The sequence below is a fragment of the Ruditapes philippinarum genome, unplaced genomic scaffold, assembly GCF_026571515.1.
Source record: "Ruditapes philippinarum isolate M1 unplaced genomic scaffold, ASM2657151v2 ctg797_1_1_1_1, whole genome shotgun sequence".
Lineage (NCBI taxonomy): Eukaryota > Metazoa > Mollusca > Bivalvia > Venerida > Veneridae > Ruditapes > Ruditapes philippinarum.
This window is the reverse complement of record NW_026860514.1, coordinates 178999-204075: the sequence shown is the minus strand read 5'-3', so window position 1 is coordinate 204075 and position 25077 is coordinate 178999. Positions and strand designations below refer to the sequence as shown.

At 33.6% G+C, this 25077-nt stretch overlaps 2 protein-coding genes across 4 annotated transcripts in view; both read left to right on the top strand.

Annotated features, from left to right (window-relative positions):
- Positions 1-2434: 2434 nt before the first annotated feature.
- LOC132760433 (uncharacterized) lies at positions 2435-17109 on the top strand. 3 transcript variants are annotated; one of them, XM_060752416.1, is made up of 10 exons: positions 2435-2644; positions 4155-4238; positions 4767-5001; positions 5525-5599; positions 6606-6644; positions 8397-8456; positions 8867-8986; positions 9443-9574; positions 13762-13819; positions 14987-17109. In XM_060752416.1, the coding sequence occupies exons 1-9, from the start codon at positions 2641-2643 to the stop codon at positions 13817-13819; spliced, it is 807 nt and encodes a 268-aa protein (XP_060608399.1). In that variant the 5' UTR covers positions 2435-2640; the 3' UTR covers positions 14987-17109. The 3 variants fall into 3 exon arrangements, with proteins under 3 accessions (XP_060608399.1, XP_060608397.1, XP_060608398.1); XM_060752414.1 differs by lacking the exon at positions 13762-13819 and adding an exon at positions 12086-12186; XM_060752415.1 differs by lacking the exon at positions 13762-13819 and having other exon boundaries at positions 2436-2644.
- A 5311-nt stretch (positions 17110-22420) lies between these two features.
- LOC132760432 (mothers against decapentaplegic homolog 6-like) overlaps positions 22421-25077 on the top strand; it is a 37923-nt gene continuing 35266 nt past the window's right edge. Inside the window, exon 1 of the mRNA XM_060752412.1 lies at positions 22421-23683. Within this exon, the coding sequence (XP_060608395.1) occupies positions 23278-23683 (406 nt within the window). The 5' untranslated portion in view covers positions 22421-23277. The remainder of the gene's footprint in view (positions 23684-25077) is intronic.

Sequence of the window (25077 nt, the reverse complement as noted above, 5' to 3'; positions counted from 1 at the left end):
TCGACCAGTTTCTTTCAATATACAACTGTATATGAACAAAACCATTGATAATTTAAGGGAACATTAAAAAATGTAACTTTACTGAATAGCAAACCATGCAGACCATGATCAAAAGACATGGATATGCGGGATGGTCCCAAGTCTACATAGTCGTACTGGTAGAAAATCGTTGCTCCCGAAGGCTAAGGGGGAGGGGGAGAATCAAAAGTTATCGCTATGATTGAGTTATATGCTGACTCGAAGAAACATTTGTAACAGCCTTACAGGCAGTCTTTCAGGCAATGACTGCAAGTCCGCACTGGTCTCTGGATGGGGTGGCGTTCTGACTTGTACCAGTTTTACGATGAAGGGCCTGTCATTTGAAGTCCCAGCTGATACACAAATAAAATTCTAATTTAAATGTAGACTTATTCAGCTTTCATGAACGCGAATAAAGCAGATTGAAAAAAAAGAAAACAGATAAAAAAATAAAGATAAATGGCAACGGAAATTATGTAAATGTTAACACATAGACCGTGTATGTTAAATATGATGCACATAAATACTCGCACGAGCGCGTTATATTGTCGCAAGTACACTAGTTGATACCATCTTAAAACATGTTGCCCGTGGTCATTTGTTGAGGATGACATACATCATTGTCTCTGAATCAACGAGCTGTCGGCAACAATATATTTACTTTTACTGTTTTATAAAAAAAGAAGGGCATGCCTATTTGTTTGTGCGTTTTTCGTACCTTAAAATGTTTGTGCCAAAAAATACGCGAGCTCACACAAATACGGCACGCGCGGAAATGGATGCAAAATCTGAAGGAAAAAAATGCAGTCGGTCAATGAAATGGATTTTCGCGAAAATTGATAAAAAAAAAATCCCTTAATAATAGAACAATATCGGTTCGGAAAAATAACACTAACGATAATATCGATCAAATATGGTTTTTGAATATCGCGATATATATATATATATATATATATATATATATATATATATATTATATATATATATATATATATATACAAACACATTCCTCCATTTACGGGGCATCGGTCTATTTGACCATACTTGTGGGTTTATATTTAATGTGGGGCATACATAAGGCCTCGCAACTCTGGCATGTTTAAAACGATGTATGGGGCGTAGGCTACCCTTCTAACATAGTGCCCGTAGGCCGGTTTTAGTAGTAAATGATATATGTCCCACAAATGTATATATTTTTAATGGGGTTTTATGTTATTGGTCAATATGTTTTCACCTATGGTAAAATCAAATATATAGTTTATATATATAACTTAGTACCCCTTAGTTCTGTTGTATGGAAATGTTCATTATAGGCCTATATAGTGGCGTATATAAAAACTGACTGCATGAAATAATGCCACTCAACTCGGTCTTATATATGGGCCCCGTAAGTGAAGATATGTGTGAATATATATATATATATATCGGTACGAAATTTTGGCAATGTAATTGTAATATACCTTTTTCTTTTTTATTTGAAATGTTTTGTGTTTTATTTTCGATAGAAACACGTTAAGATACAATGTCATTATTCAATAAATGCTACAAATTTTGTAACTGAAATAGGAACAATCATAAATTAATCGTGTGTTTTGTTAATGAATAACTGAACTTATGGTAACAAAGGCCATATTTGATCATTGAATAATAAGGTGAAATGTAAAATTGAATATCATTTTAGTATAAAATTAGTATAAAATTACTGATTATTAATATGTAGTCACTTATTAAATTATATTTCGATTACACTATACAGCATTGTAAATATGTGATAATATATTTTAAATTATACCAGAAAAAATGATTATTAATAAACAGTCGACTCCACTTATAACGAAATCGCTTATAAGGAATTATCGTTAATAGTGAACTAAATCTGACATCTGCGGCCGACTCCTTCTTTATTTTATATTAAATCACATCGCTTAATACGTACTCGCTTAAAACGAATTTCGGCTATAACGAACCATTTTTTTAAGTCCCAAACAGCGAAAAACATGTAAATTTCCTCGGTTTAAACAAACTGTTCTACAACTGAACAACATTTCAAAATATTGTTCATGTTTTTTTTTTTTTTTTTTTTTTTGGAACTGGGACATACGATATACGTTATCGTATGCCCAGTTTGGAATATCGACGAGATGCAGAACTGTACTGTGTTACAACTATAGTTTTTTACGCATGCGCAAACTTACGCATGCGCAAAATAGATAGTCTACAGAAAACAACAGATTATTTTACTGGCCTAACTGACGCGAAAATTTATTATATCTAGTGCATCTAAAGTTGCGCCCATATTTTTAATAAGTGACCTGTCAAAATGTTTTATCTGCATTTTCTAGACATAACACATAGCCCAGTATTGCTTCTACCCAGTTCCCCCTTAAGTAAATCATGTGAAAGTTGTTGTTGTTGTTGTTGTTGTTATATTACAGATGAAGAGTACGAATTACAAAATTTTGACTTTATGCAGAGTATATTTCGTAACAAAATTTCGGTGAACAGACAAGCTGTGTGCCACTGTAATTGTTTCATTATATTGTTAGTTTCTTCAATTCAAACGGAATTTTAAAGGAAAACAAAGGGATTTTAACATAAGACATTGGAAAGCGCTTTGATAAAATGAGTAAGTAAATGATATATTTGTGTCGTTGCTTTTTTTTCGGGCAATTTACAACTAGAATTTAGGACAGAAATAATTTATTTCATTAATTAATTATACATGGCTTAATTTGGAAACGTACTACTGAAAAGGTCCTATACACATCGTGCCTAACATTATAATTTGTGGTGAACTTTATAGCGACATGCCTCCAGATGAGCCAAATATTTAAAAAATAATCAAAATTGACAAATATGTACCTGTAATAAGATTTTAAGAAAAAAATAAAAGATTCAAGTAGTTATTTACATGTTATGTGTGATTAATGACTGATTTATGACTGTAATTTCTACGTGACAAACGTAAGGGTAATTTTGGAATATTTGACCTTGTTTTGGTGGGGAGGGGTGGGGGGAGGGTTAAGTGAATTGTAAGTACCGTGACAAAATATCATTGTGATAGTAGATAAAGTGAAGCTTATGACGTTATGACATTTCTTGAAGTCATACATCACATATTTGCAAGTGCCCGTAGAAATATTTCTTTTTTCTTGTCGCTTGGTGTAAATGGAAATGGTACTGTTGTTGTTGTTTTTCAGGGTTTTTTCCTTGTGATATCAGACAAGAGTTTCTTTTCTTTTACATATCGCATACTTTTCTTCTTCCTTGTGTTAATTACGTCTTGTACATTATATGAAACGAACACTTGTTTGTTTCGCGGGCACTTTGGACTCGATTTTAATTAAGATGTTTAAATTAGAAACAAAATAAAGTCAGCAATCGACCCAGGTTCATATTTCGACTTTCTAAAGGGGATTGGGCTGTTAGGGGTTGAGGTACTAAGGTGCCCGTATGAATTAATGCACAAAACTCAATGTATAAATAAAAAATGTTACAGGTCTTGCTAGCTTGTTAGAAATGGTGTCAGCATAATATGTTTCTGTCAAGAACATCTCTAATGTACAATAAAAAGAAAAAATATTGAATGAACTATGAAACAATTTTTAAAACTTAAAAAAATATTTTTTAATGTCGGCATAATTTGTTTCTGTCAAAACGTTATCAGGGCATGAAAACAACAACAAAAAAAAACAAAGTTTTCAATCTAACTGTACAAGACGCATACACTTTAACAAGATCAGATGTGGTCAGAATTTATGTTGGACATACATTTTGACACTTTTGTACTGAAAACATTTGTAAGTTGGTAGACAAACGGAGATGGCGCGGATAAATAGGAAATATCTATATATTCTTCTCTATCGATATTGTCTTGGCAATTGAATGTTTGGCAGTTGGCAACTTGGCAATTATATCCAATTTGTCGCGCTTATTTCTGCCCTGCCCTGCCCTGCCCTGCCCTGTCCTGTCCTGTCCTGTCCTTCCTTCCTTCCTTCCTTCACAATTTGGAATAGGAACATCAGTGTCGGCTGATCTTGGTCTGCACTGGTCGCATGGTTACAAGAATGCTAGAGGTTAAATGAAATACTGGGTAATACCATGAACACGTGTATTAATTATCTAATTCCTTGTAGGTGCAGTGCCTGTAGCAGAATTTCTGAAGGACCCGTCATCTTGGGTGGCACAGCCTGGCTGTGAATGCAGATCAGCTGGGGTGGGTAAGTACATGTGAGCCGCGCCATGACAAACCCAACGTAATGCGTTTGCGACCAGCATGGGTCCAGACCAGCCTGCGCATCCGCGCAGTCAGATCAAGATCAATGCTGTTCGCTATCAGTTTCTCTACTTGTTATAGGGTTTGTAAGCGAACAGCATGGATCCTGATCAGACTGCGCGGATGCGCAGGCTGGTCTGGATCCATGCTGGTCGCAAACCCACTATGTTGGTTTTGTCATGACGCGGCTCAATTGTTACTTTTTTCATGTTTCTAACCGTTTATAGAATTAAATCGCATATAATAACTTCATACAAATTGTATATTATAACATTTCAAAATGGATTTTAGTTTTCCACAGCTTATTTCATAAGTTTGAATTCGTTATCAGAACCATGGAAATCTTAGATGAATTTAGGATTATATTACATGTACATTTGTGCATAGTATTTTCTAGATATAAAGCTATCATAAAAGAATAAGAATTAACAGGTGATTTTCATAAAGACAATAATGATTTGCTTAATTCTAGGTATCGTGAATGAAGTCGTCCCTCTTTACACTGCTGGTACCGGTGGTTCACTTCCGGGCCTCACATCTGAAGAGACCGCCATATTGGCAGGTGTTCTGACAGGGTTGGCAACGTTCCTATTTCTACTGTTGCCAATATTGTGTTGCCTTTGCCCGTTGCCATGGGCATGCTGTGGTTGCGGCAAGAAAAAGGCGGCAGCTGCCGGCGCTGGCCATCGTCATGGTAACATTGCTAGGTAAGTAACCATGAGTTAAATTTTTAAAAAAAAATATGAGGGGACTGTTATGTTGTTTACCAAATTCTGTAATTGTCATTACCTTTTGCATGTTTGTAATATTTCATTTAAGAAACATTCAATTATCGTGTCTGCTTAAGATTCGCTGGAATCATTCAACGACCATATTTCCCCTTCAATTTAAATATACAGATATTGAAAGATATTTTTGCATAATAAAAAGTATTTTAATAAGTATATTTGATTATCCAGATCACACCACAATTGGTAGAACAAGTGTACAAAGAAAACTTAAATGGCAGAGAAAAAGAAAAAAAGGCAAATATTCCATATTTGTTGAAAGAAACCAAATCGTCTATTTTGACAATCGGAACATTTCGGCTATTATTAATAATAATTCTTATCCGAAGTTTGACGGAAAAGGCCGAGAAAATGCGATTGCCATTTTAAGTCTTATCAAAGACGAGAGTATCTTTCAAACGTTTCATTCCAGTATGGTAGCAATTTTTATTTTATATTGCAGATCAGATGCCTCGTTTTGGAGTACTGGTTCCTGGGGTAAAGGCGACAAGATGGACTATGACCATTTATACGGGGTGTAAGTAGTCAAAAAGTTGTACTATTAATGTAGGTTGTAAAATGTTCAATACTGAATGATCTAGCGTGTAAGTAGTATGGCAGAAGATATGTGTATATTTTCCAAAAGGTTCTGGTAACAGGTTCAATACTTAAGCGTCTAATTAGATAGCTAATTTTGTCAATTGACCTGTAATCCAAAGAATTTAGGTAACTGATTTTATACTACAGGCTCTAAAATTACTTAAAAATGGTATAGAGCCGAGAAACAGATAAAATTGATTGATAAAAAGTTATTAAATATAAATATAATATAGAATAATAACGTCAAATACGATAACTTAGTTTTGCTAAATCCAATGGAACGTAGAAGTATCTACAACATATATATATTATAAACTCTGCTTATAACGATATCCAGGGGACCGTCGAATTTATATCGTTTCATCCGGATATCGTTATATCCGAAAAAACAAAATTGAGACCGCGGCAACAGCATCGCTATAAATGGTATATCGTTTTTAAGCAATATCGTTATAAGTGGAGTTCACTGTGATTACATTTATATCTATTTATTGTAATTACATTTATCTGAATAATTAAACAAATATTCAAATACATGTATATGAAAATTTAGGCAGATTTCAAGGACAGTGATAAACCAGCTTCCTCTCGAAAATGTCCCTTAAATAAATTGGTCGGTAAAGAGAGGTTGGTGTTCTAGATGGGTTACATTTGTGGAATAATCATTTTGTAAGAAATATTGTTATTAGAAAAAGATTGTTGTTATACAAAGGAATCAATACCAGCCTGTTCTTTAACAGTGACTGGTTTGGTTTGTCCACCTCAATTTCCAAATTTAAAGGGATGCGCACTTTTATGTATATATGATAATGAAATTTTGGTTATTTCCTTTCGATCTTTCGCCGTAATTTTCCTTTCAAACAAATTTGCATTTATGTACCTTTGTATATTTGCACATATACAATTTATATGTACTCAATCAGCTTTATACACTTATATTGTAGAGATATGAAACTTCCAAGACCATGGGTCGATAACTCCAGGTAAGGAAACGTTATAATATACGGTATATATTCTTATATAATAAAATGTATACCACTTTTAGCTGTTCTGTATCAAATAAATAAAGTCTGCCAAACCAAAGTAAAAAGGCCGGGTTAGAGTTTAAGTCAAGTATGTCTTTAAAGACCAGTCTTAAAAAATAGAATAGCATGGTAGAAATTGACCAATTAATGAGGTTAATTTCCACGACATTTTCTATTAAAAATTTATCTATTATTTTTGTTGAGAAATAACATATTATTACATGTATGCTGAATATGCATCCTGTCGTCTGCTAATCTAAATGACTTCCAATACATGTAAGTTAATATGCGAACTATCATATTTTAAGAAAATAACCCTTTATGTCATTTTCAAAATTACGTCAAAAGACGTTTACGTTATCTTTGACGTTAAAAATGAAAATATTAATAAGCCTTGAGATGCGAAATGAATATAAATAGGTCAGCGGATTTCTCTCATCTTTTTTTTTTAATTTTAAGAGCATAAGAACTGAATATCTTTTAAAAGTACAGGTTAATGTGTCCGATAAAAAATGACGTAAAGGGTTCTTTTCTCATGCCGTTATTTTTAATTAATAACAGGTTAAACTGACGTTAGTTGTGTATTGAGTCATTAGACACGTCATTAACGTACGAACGTGAGTTATATGACGTTTTGACACTTCAAAGGTGTAACTGTTTGTATATATGTCATGTCTAAACACAATATGTCCACCCGTTGGTCCGCATATCTTTATTATTACTATATTCAGGCCATGCATACACTAATATTTGTCTTAAGCTTTGAAAATTACACCTTTTTTCTTTACATATACGGTATGTTCAATAATGCTCCTCCACCCTCTCGGGCACTTGGAATACGGGTCTAACATGTTCACATTTCGACTTCATTATTTTTTATACGTAGAGCCTAAACAGCCCCAAGAACTCCGCCCAAACAGGATGCAGTTGGCTTATTGATTGTGATCCCCTATAAATAATCTTCATTTTTTTCCAATTCAAAGCAGGATGCACGGCTATGAATGAGTAAATGATACGTCAATCTATGATCTTTATCTTCTTATTAACAAATAACAAATTTAGAACAATGAAATATCGTGCAATATTTCACATATCTCTTTTGTTTTTCAACAGTTCGGGTGACAAAGACTAAAGAATCTTTATGTTGCTCCTAAAACCTTTATCAGATCTAGTGGTTAATTGTTTAAAAGCTTTTATGGCCTGAGGAATAGGCCGATACCATTTCGCTTGACAAACGAAGTCTGGATCTATCTTTTTGTTTTATCTAGTTAATGTTACCTTGGCAACGCTTTACCACCATGGGCCAATTTTTGGTGTATATACTTTTTACTAAACAAACTTGGTCGTTAAAAATCCATATATTTAGAGTGGGAACGGTCTAAAACTAGGATATATCAAAATTTCCACATGCTTATTGTCATCTGTTATTGTTTATTTTATATTATGCCCCTTTACCAATGCATGACATAGTAAACAAGCCGACATTTGGTAGATATTTGATCGTCAACAACTTTTAGAGTGAGCAGAATTTTTGAGACACTTGATTTTAGTACAGAATCTCGTTTCACGTTGCTAGTACGAAAAATAATACACTATTATCTTGATACGAGAACAAACCATTATCGTTTTGATGTATAATTTTCTATGATGACACCAAGTTGCTTCATTTTTTGACGATTATTGTCTTATTCGTTGCTTTATGTTTTCTAGTAACCACTTTGACTCCAAGCTTCACCATGATGGCGGATGGGAAGGGGCAGACATGACTCGGTTAGTCGTTATTGTTTGTTTGTTTTTGTTATGTAAATAAAAGGAAGTTATATAAAAGTATATGTAAACCTAAACTTGTGCAAAAATTTGAAAAAACCATTGCCTACTAAATGGAAACAAAGTATGTTGACATGGTCCATGTGCGTACGAAACAAAGATCTCCAATGACCCCTATTTCATCACAACTTTTTTTCGTCATACATCGGAAGAGGAATAATGGGTAAACGCCAATTAATTTCTGCCAGCATTATGCCCTTGCAATATAAGAACCAGTTTTTAGGTCAGCATTGACCATATTTTATTTCATAAAGATCTCTCCGAGGATTGATTCTTTCAAAATATAATTATGATGTTCAAAATGAAGAGTTTCCAAATTTAACTGAATCTAGCTAGTATGGTTCACATTTCAGGGATGAGATTGATGCAGCTATTCGTTCTAACGGAGCAGGCGGGGAAAGTGAAATTGCGGCACAGTCTGGAATTGTAACATACGCTTCCGGTGAAGGTGGCCATGACAACGCTGGTTACAGGTAAAACATGTCAGGGCAAAAGTTCTAACCAAAATATTGTTATCTTTGACCTTGCACTTCTTTTGGTATTACTTTAACTTAAAAATATCTACTTCAAATAATTTTACAGACTGTAATTGAGGGAAATTGTGTTGATTTTACAGGCATTAAATTTAACTCAGCTTGCAGAAGGTTCAACGTCATCAGAAAGTAATTGCTTACTATACAGAAAAGGGTAATGTGTCATATTGCTTTTTCACAAAGTAAAACTGACATTAAATTGTGAGTGCCTCCTTAAACCCTATAACACCTCAATTATTTATAAAGCCTCATGCACCATAACAGACTGGTCATCAATCAAATATAAGACTTATCAAGTATCCTTTAATTTCTCGTATTGTATCATAAACAGGTTTTTGACAAATTAACATTCGTGAAAAAATGAGCATGTCATGTGCTTTTTTTTATAATAAATAGTTCTGCGGAGAGAAGCCGCGGAGGCGGTGATGAAGTGATTACGGAATACACCACAACACGGAGGGTGGATATGCATATTGGTGCAATGAACCCGGAGGAGGCGGAGGGATACTACACGCAAACATATGGACAGTAAGTTTTTCCCTATCTATTTGGTGATTTAGATATGAAGGTGTTTCGTGATTTGATTAATTTGTTTTTGGTGATTTGATTTATCCTTGTATGATATCATGGTAAATTGCCAGCATTAGTTGCTCGAAGTTTGTGAATGGTAAATGGTATGCTGATTAATATGAAATTCTTCTTTTGTTACAGTTGGTATGTGAAATAAACTTTGACCTTTAGGTTTACATTTTATCTTTAAACCATGCTGCAATGAACAGTAACATTTAGTAATTTGGTGAGAAATGCTAAAAGAGTTATTGCCCTTGCAAGTACAGTATTTCTAGAATGAAAGACTGACGATAAAATGTTTTTGGAAAACACTTTTTGCAAGCTAAGATTATGAAATCTCGAAAATTCACGTGAAAACAAGCGAGATTTTGTCTCTTACTAATACATAGGTTTAGTGAATAATCAATTTAAACTGCAAAGTTTATGTTGCACAGCATGCTCGAAGCTGATATGCATGTTTAGATTGTGTACACGACAGTAATTATACAAGAAAAGCATTGATGCAAAGCATCAAAGGGCGACGCCAAAAGAATTTGATCCAGGTTTGCACCTAAATACTTAACAAAAGATGTGTACTTTATAGCAGTACCATTTCATGTGACCTGGAGGCTTGGCCCAGTTTATGTTGAAACTTAAACCCAAAAGAATAGACTCTGTCTTGCCAAGATGCAAAGACAATTTATAGTCAATAAACCAATCTTAAGATTTACTTTACCAGATACAAGGATACCTGAGTCATCAACATATAATGACAGGCACAAGTATCACACCTGGAGAAAAAATATGACTATGATAAGAAATTTTATGAAGGCTGATTTGTATTTTACATCAAGGGCACCGGGCGAAAACATGAAAATGCAACAAACGAACCACTTTGTGGTAAATTGAATTTTCATGTTTTCATCTGGCGCCCGGTTACTTTTTGTACTTTGTTGGTTTTCTTGTGGCACAAAACACCCACTATAAAATTACAACTGGTAAATTTTATAAAACAAAAATTGTAAGTAATACTTAAGATAGACAGAAACGAACAAATAATTTAGTAAACATGAGTTACTTCCCCTTGAAATATAGAAAACATGAAACCCAAAAGAACACCCTAAACATTAAAATTAAGAAATGTTGCAGGCTAATTTTAATTATGCCATGCAAATTAATGGTAAAGTATTCATAAAAAAGTAGATGGCCATGTGACAGCAGTAATTGCAGAAAATCGGATAGCTGTCACATCCGGACACTGGTACACTTTGTAAAAACAACCATTCTGTTCAACAGATAAACGTAATATGGATAAAATCAATAGGATAATCGTTTACAACAGTCCATTACCTATCCTGATACTCATTTGCAGGTGAACTTTCTTCTTGTAGGAAAGTTTTGAAAATATATAAATGAATGAGCATCAATGTAGACCACAACGATATTCGAAATCCGGGTTTTAGTATTGTCAATAAAACAAAGGGACAAGCTGTTAATCTGAGCCAGCAATTTCGTGAAAATAATATCACAATGCACATGCTTTTTATATAAAGTTATTAAATACAAATATAACAACATATTTGTTTACTTGTTTTTTACGAATCAAAATAAATATAATTAACACAACATGAAATTAACTGCTAATAATAACAGCTCCTTCCATAGACCAAAATAAAAAGCATTCCATAAAAGACGACGCCGCTCACCGGCGTCGCCAATAAAACTCAAACCAGCAATATCTGAACAAATTGTCCAAATCATATAAACCGAGTCCAGTTTAGTCTACGAATATTTGCAGACTTTTGCATTAATATATTTGGTGCTCATACTTATCCGGTCATTTTCGCAACTTTCCGTGTTTTTGTTTCTTTGTTTTTATTGGTCGTTACTTTTCTATGGTGGCTGATTTGTGCCAGTCGTGTTTTCGCCCCACGACCTTGCCAAGTGAAAAGTCGAAAAATAACAAGTAAAATGGGGGGGGGGGCGCATCGAAAACATGCTAAATAGCGAGGGCGCGGGGCAAGTATAATAAATAAAACTTCGCCGCACGCCCCCGCTTATTAGTGCGTTTCGTCCCGCTACCCCGCCAAGCGAAAAGTCGATAATTAACATATTAAAATTGCGGACCTAGCAGCGAAACAAGCTTATTAGCGGGGGCAACAAGCTTATTAGCGGGGCGCTAATAAGTGTGTTTTCGCTCCGCGCCCTCGCCGTTTTACTTCTTAAATCTCGCCCCGCGACCCCGCAGGGCGAAGTTTTATTTATTAAACTTCGCCCGCGCCCTCGCTAATTAGTGTGTTTTCGCTGCGCGCCCCTGCGATTTTAACTTGTTAATTTTCGACTTTTCGCTTGGCCGGGTCGCGGGCGAAAAACACGAATCAGCCACCATACAAAGACTTTTATCACGGAAATTGGCGAAATATGCCGAATTTTAACGAACTTGTTGTGAATATTATGTCATGAACATGTTTGATTTTCTGTATAAACTAGCTATGAGGCCTTTGCCATACCCCGCTACAGACGTGCTGATTTGGGAGAGACAGTTTTCCTAGAACATAGCCCTGGAGAAATGGAGGGATAAAATAGCCATGGTGATAGTCTGATATGCACCGTCCTGCATAACGTTTAATATTCCCGCCTTTTTATATACATTATACACATATTTATATGCATTTCAATAAGCTTTACAGCCTGATTTTGTGACGATGAAATTTTGTGATTACTTCCTGTCCTTCCTCAAACTGAGAAATATTCAAGTAAACTGAATTTTGGTTATATCAGCGTTGTGTCGTCTGCCTCGCACATGTATTACCGCGAAAAATTAATGTGATTTATCTCCGTGACAGTTAGTATTTAATTAATCAAAATGCAACAAGGATGCAATATAATTTAGTTTTTTTTACAATTATATTCGAAGTGCAATGAATCAACGTCTCACTGCATTCCCCTATGATATGACATTATGAAAAATTATCAGCGTAGATTTTATGTAAGTCTTCCAACGTAATTTTTGTCACGTGTTAAACAAGAAGTCTCTGGCAAATTTTAGAAGACGATTTTCGAATTATGATTATTATTTATTGAGTTTCTTGTTCTCATTAACTTAAAAACTATCGGACTATTTTATTACGCGCATACATGCACGAACGGCATATGAAGGCGACAAATAATGACCTGTTTTGGATAAAGTTATTATTTATTATTCTGTTTAAAATAAGCTTTGGTACATTTGTTAATATATTATAGTTTAAGCCTTCGAGAGAGCACATTTTTATTAGTTTGATAAACAACAAATTTCATAATCATCACTTCGTCATGCTTCGAAAAAAGACCTCAAATGGTTCATGTAATGTATCTTGAGTCTTCAATAAAGATTATATTGTGATACTAAATTAATTTTGAAATGAAAGGGGACAAAAACAAACGGATTTTTTTTATTTGCGACAAGGTCGGTTGACTCCGCCAGAACAAGTGATAAGTGGGTGATAGCCAAGTGTTCCGAGTGATGGGTTTGGTACAAAATGTCGAGTCACAAAGCTTACTGTTTTTGTATATATGCGCCTGCTGCTTGCTTGTTTGTTTGGTTGATGTTGTATTATGTGCATTTTATTTATGAAAATATACATGTTATGCTGCCGATCATATTTGTTTGCAGAAACGTTCACTTCTCCACTTTTGACATATAATAATAGTAACTATTTGTCTATAATGTAAATGAACGCTTGGATTTTATTGAAATGCTGGTGATTCCTAAAAGAAAGAGTTCCAAACTACGCCGCATCAAAAGTGAAGAATTTACGTTTCAGCTTAACGAGCATGCTATGGAACGCCAGGGTTGTCTTTAGTTGCCCTAGATACATGAAGAATATTAAAGTGTTTTTTATTTACTTGTTTCTACCTGGGACAGAAGATAACTTGTTATCTTCTGTCCCAGTTTATACGACGATTATGTTGTTTTCTATCAGTTTCTTTTATTATGCATTCTAAAGTAAAACATTTACATTATAGGATTTATCGGAGTATTTTCTCATCGTCGAAAATTATGCTTATTATTACTATTGAAAATAAGACAACTTTGGCGTTCCATAGATATTGTATTCCATATTCACCCTATATCTATGCATGTTTTGCCATTATGCCTATGCTTTTATACCATCTATTTGTAGCAATTTGCCAAGAAGGTACAGAAAATTCAGGAAACCCAAGCCGTTTATTGTACTATAGGTAGGACTAACGTTTGTCTGTCTGTCCGTGTCTGGTATGTGTATTATTCTGGATCGAACAATTGGCCGATTCTTTCGTAGTAAGACGAAATAGTGCCAAATTGTAGACCTTGTGAAAAAGTGGACATTTAAATTACTTACTAATATGTTAATAACTTCCTATTTCAAATGTGAAATGATGTGCTTCGTTTTTTTTTATTGTACAAATAGGTATGTTGTGCTATTCTCTCACATATTTTTAAAACGCAGACCTGCACATGATTGTACAATGTTTAATTTTTGTGTCAAACTTCTATATTTGTTGATTTTGTCTTTTGCCTTAAGGTGACCATTCCTAACTGTGTAAGCTATATCATATATTAATTTATTACTATAAAGTGGATTGTTTTCGCGTTTATTAATTTTATATGTAATGATACAGATCGAGTCCGTTAGAACTCGATTGGGATTTATTTGAACCGCAGATTGTGGAGCATTTCCTCGATCTAGTACTATTTTGATTCCTTTTTCTTGTATTTCCGCTTTTTTAACGATCTTTTCATATTATCTCAGTCAATGGGCATATATCTTACATGTTATATTTTACATTTGACGTACTAAGTAACCTGCTAGTTCAAAATTTGTCAATTTACGAACGTTAATTAAAAAAAACCCAACAGATTAATGATCGGTAAAACAATATAAGATAGTACCAAGGAAATGTTTGTCAATCTGCGATGGGATCCCGAGTTCCTGTCGTTGAAGACGGACAAACTGAAAGGGCGTGGGTAACGTCCAAGCAATATGATGAATAATGTCACTGTATAAATTTATTTCTGTTTTTATTACACCGGAAGTGGTTATCAAAACACCGGAAGTGGTTACGTTTAACTTGAAAGAGTTTTAGGCAGAAAGTGCATGTAATGAGAGATACTGATTTATATATTTTTAAATGTGTAATTATATACTCAATGCTGCTATCATTCTTTGTATACGTCATCAGATTATAGGGGTTTTCTCCCATGTTTTCAAAGAGCAATGAAATTGAATATATTATATTCTTTATTTGTATTTTATTTATTAGTTATGTCATCATTCATTATATACGTCAATTGATTATAGGGTGTTTCACAAACACTTCAGAGAACAGGTGAAAATGAATATACATGTATTAATTATTATCTTTCAGGGACTCGGACATGTCTAAGGACAACTTTATGAAGATTTATCACTCGTACAGAAATAAACTGAGTGGTTACGACCATTGAATGTGTTTGTTTGAAATCCTGTAAATTATATGACCGAGAGAGTGTTGTGATTTATTTAAACTATATTCCATACTGTTTTACTACAAAAATATTAAAGAGCTACTTACGTGTCTTGTCATACAATTTTTATATGTTGCATGCTCACCTTTAAAGATAATACGTTAGGGACTAGGGAACATGTTTATACCTTGAATAAGTTAATGCATGTGTATCAATTTGTTATATGATTGAATATGGCCATGTTTGTGTAAAATTGTCATTATCTATACATTTTTGCTAAAATTATTTTATGAATATAGTTTAATAGCTCATCTCACTGACATAAGTTTATTAATAGATTTGTCAAAATCTGTTTATGAATAAATTAATGATTTTGCTAAAAGAACTGTGAACCGATTTGTGCTGTTTATGAAAGATAAGTGACTTCATAGATAGATATGCCATATAACTAGAATAACTTACGAATAGATCTGTAATTTTGCCAAAATAATATGAATATATTTGTCAAGTCAGTCACGAAAATAAGTTTAGTGATGGCTGCTACAGGCTAATTAAAGTGGGTTGGTCGACAATGGGTGAATTTTCCATTAGTATTTCAATTGTTGATAAAAACAATAAAAATGTATTATGTGGATATTTTTTTTATAAAATATTGCTTGCTAAAGAAAGTTGATGAAGTTATTTGTGATTTAGTATGAATAGATGTATATGATGACCAATAATAGTTTTTCTACAACAATTTAATAGGTGCTATATAAAGTAGGTCATATCTGAGATGTATCTGATAATAAATACTATCAAGGTATTTATTTACTATATTACAGACCAATTCACTTTAAAAGAAAATAATATAAATAGATTTAGTATTGAAATATAGCTATACTGCTAAAAATTGTGGTAATGTTTAGCTTTGCTTTAATAATAATGCATACGTTCGTCTGCAAGAATTTAAGCTGGTTATGAACTATTTTTGCTTAAGGTGTACATGTACTTATAAATGAAAGACTGGGAAATATTGATGAAATAAAATATGTTTTTTCATTTTCCGTATTATCACTGTAAAATTAATTTTTCACTGCAGTGAAACATATTTTACGTATTTTCACTGGTGTATTGCTGGACTACTTTCTTGTAAATTCAGTACAAAATTTAAATAGAAGTCTTTCAAATTGTAATGTAAAAAAAAAGAGAATTATGTATATAATAAACACAAAATTCAAGTTTTTTCTTGAAATACAGGATTTATTTCATCTTGTGATATGAAAATTTTCATGTTTCACTCGTGGCTACCACCTCTCATGAAATATTTATTCGATGAAAAATAATCCTGTATTTGCAGAAAAAACTTGAATATCCTCAAAATGATTCTTTTCTTCAAAATTCTTTTTTTTTTGTTTTAATTAATATTTCATAGTACAATACGATTTCAAAGGTTTGTCCATATTCCATAACTCAAATTTGATGGTTTTGCACGGGCTGTTGTTAAAAGAGACCCATGTCAAGATTTGTCTTGGTTTTCTTGTCAAGCTACATTTGATTAAATGTTATCATTATGTGCTTCGCTCCTGGTATGGCTCTTAACAATATATATTTTAATATGTAGCCTTTGCTTAATACAAAATCATATGATTGGATAATGTGTTATTACGCGTGATTTGTTAGAAAAAGTTATAGCTTTAATCAACTAGCTGCTATGTTTTCTACCTTATACCAGTTGCGTTATGTTAAGGGCTTTTTTGCTCACGTTTTTTTTTTCTTTCTTAACTTATAGGTTTTTGTTTTACTAATGTGAAATTCTTTGTCGTTTTTGTTGTTTTATTTTGATTTAAACCACAAATATTATTCAATTTACAGTGATTTTAGATATCTGACATTTTGTTGTGACCTTGTGACCTTTCAAGTATGCATATTTTATGCTTCTTTGTTTTTGTTTTTATTTCTTGACTTACATACACAAATACCTCTTTTGTGATAAATACATATATTTTCCAAATATTGTTGAAATATTTTGATGGTGCAAAAGCAGAATAAATGATTAAATATACTTTCTCTTGTTAGTTGTTTCATTAACATAACATGTAGTCAAAGGGGTCACCAGAAAACAAAAACTTCATATTATGGCAAAAACGAGTTATCTAGAAATACAATATAATTCATTCAGGGGAATTAATCCTTTCTTCGGATTTATAAATGGTGTAACATCAGTTATTCATCTTTTTGCTTATATGTATATTGTGCAAAATATAGCATTGGATATCAAAATATTCAATCTGGTAATATTATATCGCAATATACTTTCAGATATTGTAATACATTGAAGCTAATAAGCTAAAAACACTAAAAATTTAACTTATACAGCTCCACTTTAAATGACATTTGCATAAGGTTGATTAAACTCTTTCATACAATGCCACTTTTAAGACAGGGGGATATCTTTTATAAAAGAGCCTCTCATGTTACATTGGGACATAATATTAAACTATAAACTGTTACGTCAAGGTTCTGTTGGTCTTACCCAAGATAAACAAGCATTTTAAATTGTTCACGATATATCGCAATATATTGCAATATGTCTGTAAATAGTTCATTATACCGTTGTGTGAGTTTATTGTGGTTGCAATGCCCAGACCTAGTAATAAATGTGTCCAGTAATAACGTGCTGGACTGTCGCAGATTCTATCCCACGCTCCTGCAATAACAATACTAATTGTACTAGTATATTACAGTTCTTGGTTTTTGTACTTTACCATTCGGATCACGGTCGTAATCCACTTTGAATTCTTTGAATTTACCAGAGCACAGTAACGTCACTGCATCGTTTCTGGACAGGCTGTCAAGCAGTTTACCATTACTAGTTGCCTTCACTTTTGCAAGGAACTGATAGCTTCTGTACATGCCAGAGCAGAGGTACAGTACTGCGAATGACAGTAGAAAGGATTCCATGACCAGTCACAACGAAAGTGACCTGCACCGTCTTAATACCACAGAAGAACTTACTAGCCGAGGTAGTTTTATCCATTCACGACAGTAAATAAACAAAAAACGTGTATGTGACACTGATTCTTACTTCAGTTAGGTCAGGTATGCATTGCATTTAAAATCAATGATCGTTATTAGCAAATATAGAAGAACTAGCCTTTCAAAGTATCCATTTATTTTTTATCAGTAATATATGCATAAAAAAGGTCATTTTGGTTTTTGTGACCCTAAACCTGCTAGATTTAATTAGTCTTTGTCATCAGTATATAGCCATGTCGGCTTGTACATCTATGCAGTAGTATCTTTATTTATTATAATCCATTAAAGGGACTCCACTGCGGTTTTTTTTAAACGGTACTCTTCGAGACTAAAGTTTCATTTGATGTAAGTCTAGACCAATAGCTTGTGTAGAAAATTTCAGATAATTCACATACTCCATTTTTCTATATAAATTATTTCAATGATGAATCTGACTCAAAACTGAAAAGCGTTGCAACGCTTTTCACTAAAATCTGGCTAAAAGTAGCACAAAAACACGATTTTTACTTTATTTTCGGGTACGTTTCTCGATTATCTTTTGTATATGTTTCTGTCTTATGTGTTGCAGTTGATCTATACTGGTAAAATTTTATGTTTTTAGACTTTTGGACCTCAATAGAGTTCCTTTAATTTTCTAATTGACTGTTCCAACTTCAAAGTTTGACAAAATGATGTCATAAATGCTGCATGTCAATGGTTAATTGCCCTTCTTTATTCATATTCATCGCACTTTAGTTTAAACACATATTTATTTCCATCTTGATTTCGGAGAAAGCTTGTTACTTATAATTATATGGCGCTTGTATTTGAGTCCGGCGATTCCTTTGACTAGAAATAGAGATGATGTCATATGAGGAGACATGGTCGTAACTCTAGTCCGGCTTAAGCGGTACAGAGCCTTAAATTAAGAACAGAATGTTTTTTTTTACTTGGCCACTTTTCGTCCTAACTCTCTAAATAAAATGGATTGTCATAGTCGTATGAAATCGTTCGTTTAATACAGCCACCCACTCTCACTGTTTACCATGCCAAAATATTATTATCACAGAAATGACTGGAAATGTGTCCACGAGACACGGATGCCCACACACACCACTGTTTTGCCGGTCGACGGCTTGACAGCAGGACAAGGTACAGCGGGACTGACGGACAGTGGCAAATCTATGTCATTATGAGCTTTTAATTTACATGTGCATCAAGGACGCAAAGTGTGTCCTGGTACGTATAATTTTGACACAGTCATAGTTATACACAGTACAACATTTCAGTATATAACAACATTGACATTCCCTGTAAGAGTTTTAGAATTAAAATATTGAAGTTTACATCAAAGAATTATAGAAAATGCAGCTAATACAAAATTATATTCAAACATGGTATACATTGTAAAAAATCAAACTTATACTGCGATGATATCAGGGGAAGTAAATCTATAGGCACTAAATTCTATTCGGTTTCAAATTATTTAAGCCATGCAGAGTAATGTCCCTTGTTGATATAGCGTTTCAGTTACCATGAAACCATCACCAAACCTACTAAAATGGCCGCGTAATGTTTGTTCCGAATCATTTACGTTTAATATTCATGTATATCAATTTCAAAGATATTCTACCTCACAAACATTTCAAGAAACGTTCATAAGAATATGAGTAGAACATAATTTTACCGTTTTGTTATTTTTAATCAGATACATGTATAGCTTTATATAAATTAAAAATTGCAAACATGATTTTTATAACGTTTAGAGAATGTTTTTAGAGTATGTTAGATGCCAGTCATCTGAAGAAATTATCACTGAATGGCAGACTGTTTGGACACCCAAAAATAAATGTTTTTGAGAAATAAGAGCACTTCTGGGACATAATGGCCCTTTAAGTTTCTCTTGTCACTGCTATGTGGAGTAAAAGAAAAATATCGTGCTGTGAGTGACTTCTTCTTCTAGTAAAATGCATAATATCTAGTCTATTATAGAAGTCCATTTCATAGATACGTCCGTATTACTTGCTTAAAATCAAAGAAAAAGGCAGAGTTACTGCCCTTAGTAAGTGGTCAGAAAGCATTTTAAATGTATCAGTACGACCCTAGTGTAAATGCAAGCTTTTATATTTTAAAAATTATGTTTATCATATATCGTACAGACACTCGCACAAACGTATGTATATACGTGTCTAACGCGCGTCAAATACAAAAAATGTGAAGGCAGTTACTTCCCTTGACATTTAAAAAGACAGACAAATTAGTTTTTATAGAGTAATGAAATAAAGGAATATATCATTGACGCCGAGTTATGGACTTATGAATTTGGAATAAACAGCCACAAGACAATGCCATCGCTTGAATAAAAACTCCAGAATTGAATTATTTTCATACTATTGTCTATTCAACAGACGTATTAACTTGTCCGCCCTAGGAAAAATGTACTTTAATTTTGTTTAAAACCTTCTCATTTAATATAAAAAAAAATCATGGTCGGAGAAGAGATTGACATCTAGTTTGTCTAGCCAGGTATCTTGTTTAGCAAATTCTTGTTACTTTTACAGCATGCACCATGAGTTAAAACATTTTATTTTCCTTTGGTCGCCGTTTTACTTCGTGTCCACCCAGAGCTTAAGTCCAACATTTTTTTAATGAATGCTTTCATTGTAAGTAACGTTACGTATGTTTTGTTCGTTGCATATGTCAATATTTCGGTAGTCAGTTAAGGTGACAATCGTAACATTTCGGTCCTTTCCGTCTATTTTCTTCGTCAAGACGGCTATATTGCATCTGGAATTGAAGGAACCTTGGTCATTCTTTAAAAAGATGGGGGTGGGGTGGGGTAGGAGGGGTAGAAAGCATAGATATGTATTCAAGTACCACAATTTAAGTATCAGCCAGGGTTGAATGGAAGGAAGTATCATGGAAAAATTCACACAGGCATCATATGTCGATGATCGAGAAAAGAAAGTGTCGAAAAGTTGTGATTGGGTTCAATTTCTAACGTAAGCGTTACGAAGTGGAATAAAAAGAATAAAATTTCACAACAACAATAACAACCACTTTTCCCAATTCAGGGAAAAGCGGGAAATAATGTACACAAGTTTTGTGACCATATGACAATTGGCTAAACCTCTATTTGTTTTAAATAATTTATTTGTGGTTATTTTTGCAATATAAATGTGTTATTATATATTATAGCAATATAAAAAGTAGCGTAAATTAAATAATTCAGCGCCATTTATAACTGTGTTACGAGTCATTGTTCTTGGCACTTGAATTGAAGTGTCCTTTTTCGGTTATATAGCGAATTAAGAAAGATTAAATTAACGCGTGTAATATTTCCCTCGATTTTCGAAATATTGTCCATAACTTTATTACAGTTTATTTGACTAGGGATTGCTATATTAAGTGGGCATAATTATTGTTTTGTTTTCGGCGACTGACAATAAAAGTACAAAAGAAAATACGTGGCCTGCCCACTTTGAAAAATTTGGTAAGTTAAGAGTTAAAAGTGATGTATGCAATATAGCATGTAGATCCTAAATTAATTATTTCCAATGTTGAGATTTAATTCCGGTGCGACTAGACAATCTCCTTGAAGTTGATTTTGTCTTTGATTCAGGATTCTTGCTTGACTCACGGTGCAACACAAACACGCCCACACGGTCCAACACCGCACGCGCTCTTAAATCGAATACGTCCATATTTGAGGGAGGAAAAAAATATATAAAAAAATCAATTCGAATTAGAATCATGGCGATAGTAGGACATTGAACTTTTTAATCTTCATTCGTAAGAGAAGGGATACAAATGATCCTGTCAGTTAAGCATAATTTTGTCATTTTGATGTGAATCTCTCCAAGTCTGGCAGACTTCAATTGTTCATCAGAGGCGCCGGTTATTTGAGCAGCCGACAGTTCGGGGCTGGCCATTGTATTAATTATTAAAGTATCCTGTTTAACAATATTCAAATAATTGAAGTAAATTGTTATATGTAGCGTCGCATATTCACTAATAATTCATTACTAATTGCCCTGGGGACAAAAACCTTCAATTAAGGTAATAGCAATTTTGAATAATCAAGGTGCGTTAATGTATCGTCGAAATGAATGCACTTTAAAACTATCCTTTTTCAAATCGAATAGTTATAAAATGACGTGATTACTTTCAAATAAGTATGTTTTATTGTTTGTGTTAAGAATAATTTTCAAAAGAGAAAGAAACACACAAAGAATGTCGAAAACGTATATTATAGAGGCAACAACGCGCCAAGATGTCTAGCCGCGCATGTGACCGCAATCAACCAATCAGCATGAAGTAGTGGCGACCTGATAAGATCATCCCATTTCTCCTTCGGTGGGTGTATGGTTATACCTCTTTCAAATATCGGAAATAATACTGTTTGTGACAATTGCGAAAAAGCCTCGAATCGGCTGGTATTGAGCTAAATCTATGTTACGAAAACTGTGAAAAACCATTTAGATTAAATTTCAATTAGGAACTTAGTTAATTGGTTTATCCGTGGCTTTGTTTGTAACGCTCGATTTTGCTTGTCACACCTGAGCGGTAGTAACCTCTTCCAAACTTCAGTGTACAAGGTTTTATATCGTGACTAAAAAATTTGGGATGAGATGAATATTGTAAAAGTTTTCAGTGTTTAAAGCTATAATTTCTTAATATTTGTCGATCTGGAGGCAGAAATACATTTGGATTAATAATTTAAACCGGCGCTTTCGTAATTCAAGCGTCTAGTAACGAGTGTGCATTGCTAATTGGAAAATAATTGGATCAAAACAATTATATACCTATACACTCGGTATACATGAAAGGTGAAACAACCTATATAGGTCAATGCATAGACAGAGTGGAGCCTTTATGAATGGGCAAATAAAAACGTGACGTGAGACAGTCAAATACATGATTTTTGTTCATTTCTGAAAGAGAATTGTACGAAAATATTGGATTACACATTTGTGCATGTTTATTACTGTATAAGAAATTCAGCGTGAGCGTTAAAAGATAAACAAGAGTATCTTCAGTAGTAGTAAGGCACGTAAACAAAAACATACACGTTCGATTTGTGTGTATGAATTTTTGATCGTTCAAGTATTTAAAACTTTTTTTAAAATGCTGTTCAAGTTGTTATTGAATTTGTAGCATATATATTTTTGTCGATTTAAAGCGATGACCATACGCATGTTCAGAGGGCTTTCATATGTTATGTTGTATGTTTAGATCGCGAAGAACAGCACACGTGAGACGACTTTGGAAATTACGCGTACACAATGAAACCAGGGGTGAAGAAGAAAGTGCCGAGGAATTGGAACTTAAATCATTCACACACACAATGCTTAAACGTCTTAAAGAAAAACAACTGGACGCGTTAACGCAAAGTGTTGAATCTAAAGGCGGAGAAGTGACCGAATGTGTGTTATTACCTAAGTGTGAAATTCGCCTAGGTAAAAAAGAGTTGTCACCTCTTATACTGTGTTGCCGAATGTGGCGTTGGCCAGATGTTACTAGTCTTACGGAATTAAAACGTTTGCCGTGCTGCACGAGTGCAGGTGGCCCAGCATATGAGTGCTGTAACCCCTATCACTGGAGTTTACTTCTTCAACCAGGTAATGTATATTACGAGTCGACTCTAATATGGTCGACTCTGCGAGAAAAATAAAACATTAACTGTTGTAATACTGATTCTCATATTTTTTCGACTTTTGATGAGGTTACATGTTTGGGCCAAATTTATGCTTGGCACTTATAGGAAACCATTACAAGGTTATATCTATAAAAAAGTGATTGAATTGTAACTTCTATCATGATGCTAGCACTGTATATTTATAAAAAATGAGATGTTAGGTGGTAAGCCTTATTTGGGACAGCCACCAAGGAATCAATGTGATCCCCATCACTTGTTCTTACTGTTCTTGAGTATACTGTATACACAACTGTTCAATTGTATTATTCTCTGGCTTCTATTGGATCTGAAGGATATTCCATCACTGAGCCTACACTATATGACTATAGGATAAAGTTTGGTTCTGTTGCATTTTTTATATTATTACATGTATATTGTTTCTTCAGATTTTAAGAAGGTCTTTCTTTGTGTATGTCATGGTTTAAAAGCTTTCCCATAGAACTGTCACCAGACATCCTGCATTGTAATTGCTTTGTTTAAAACAGGATTTCAGTTGTGTTTTTTTATTGTTGGCAGGACAGAGAGTCATCTTTAAGAAATATTGTAACTTTGGTGTTAAAAGTAACCAGTCAATGATGTCCTCAACCTTATAAGTCTACCATATCCTCTGTAATAAATGCCCCTTATCCTCTTTAATAAATGCCCCTTGCCCATTGTTGACACAGAAAAACAGGGCTTCCACTAGTGGAAGTTTCGGAGTCATTTACTCCTTCATTTTGGCTTGTGACTTCCAAAATCTAATACTTTTCCTTCTTTACATAGATATAATGTGACTTCCAATATCAGAGATCTTCCAAATTTTGAAGCTTAATGGACGCCCTGGAAAAAAGAACTAAAATAAAAAATAGAACAAATTTTAATACAGCTTGCTGTTTCATGGCAGTGAAAAATAACACAAGATCCATGAATATTCTTTCCATTAAATGAACAATACCCTTTTGAAAAAAACAACAAACAAAACGGGCATGCCCTCTTGCGCGTTTATTAGAGAATATACGGTATATCACTATCATCAGGTCAGAGACACAGTGTCTTCATTCAAGTTTGTTTTAAGAACATCCCTATAGTGAAAACAAGGCAAGTGGATGATCTCTATTTCCAAAGCAGCAGACTGAACATTGCAATATAGACACTTGATGAACTACACTGTGTGCATGAAATATTAAACCTGGCATTTCTTTTCTAATTCTTTTAAAAAAAGAATTTTCATAGATATCATAGGGTCATGCAGTGCCTTTGGTAAAAAGTTACACAGCATTTTTGCAAAGGGGGGCAGGGGGAGGGAAACAGCATTTTTGCAAAGGTGGGGACTGGGGA

What these genes read in the sequence shown, in the direction of transcription:
- LOC132760433 (XM_060752414.1), top strand. An exon ending in ATGCAGATCAGCTGGGGTGG is followed by an intron (nt 4,239 to 4,766) that starts GTAAGTACATGT and finishes GCTTAATTCTAG; the next exon opens with GTATCGTGAATGAAGTCGTC. An exon ending in CGTCATGGTAACATTGCTAG is followed by an intron (nt 5,002 to 5,524) that starts GTAAGTAACCAT and finishes TTTATATTGCAG; the next exon opens with ATCAGATGCCTCGTTTTGGA.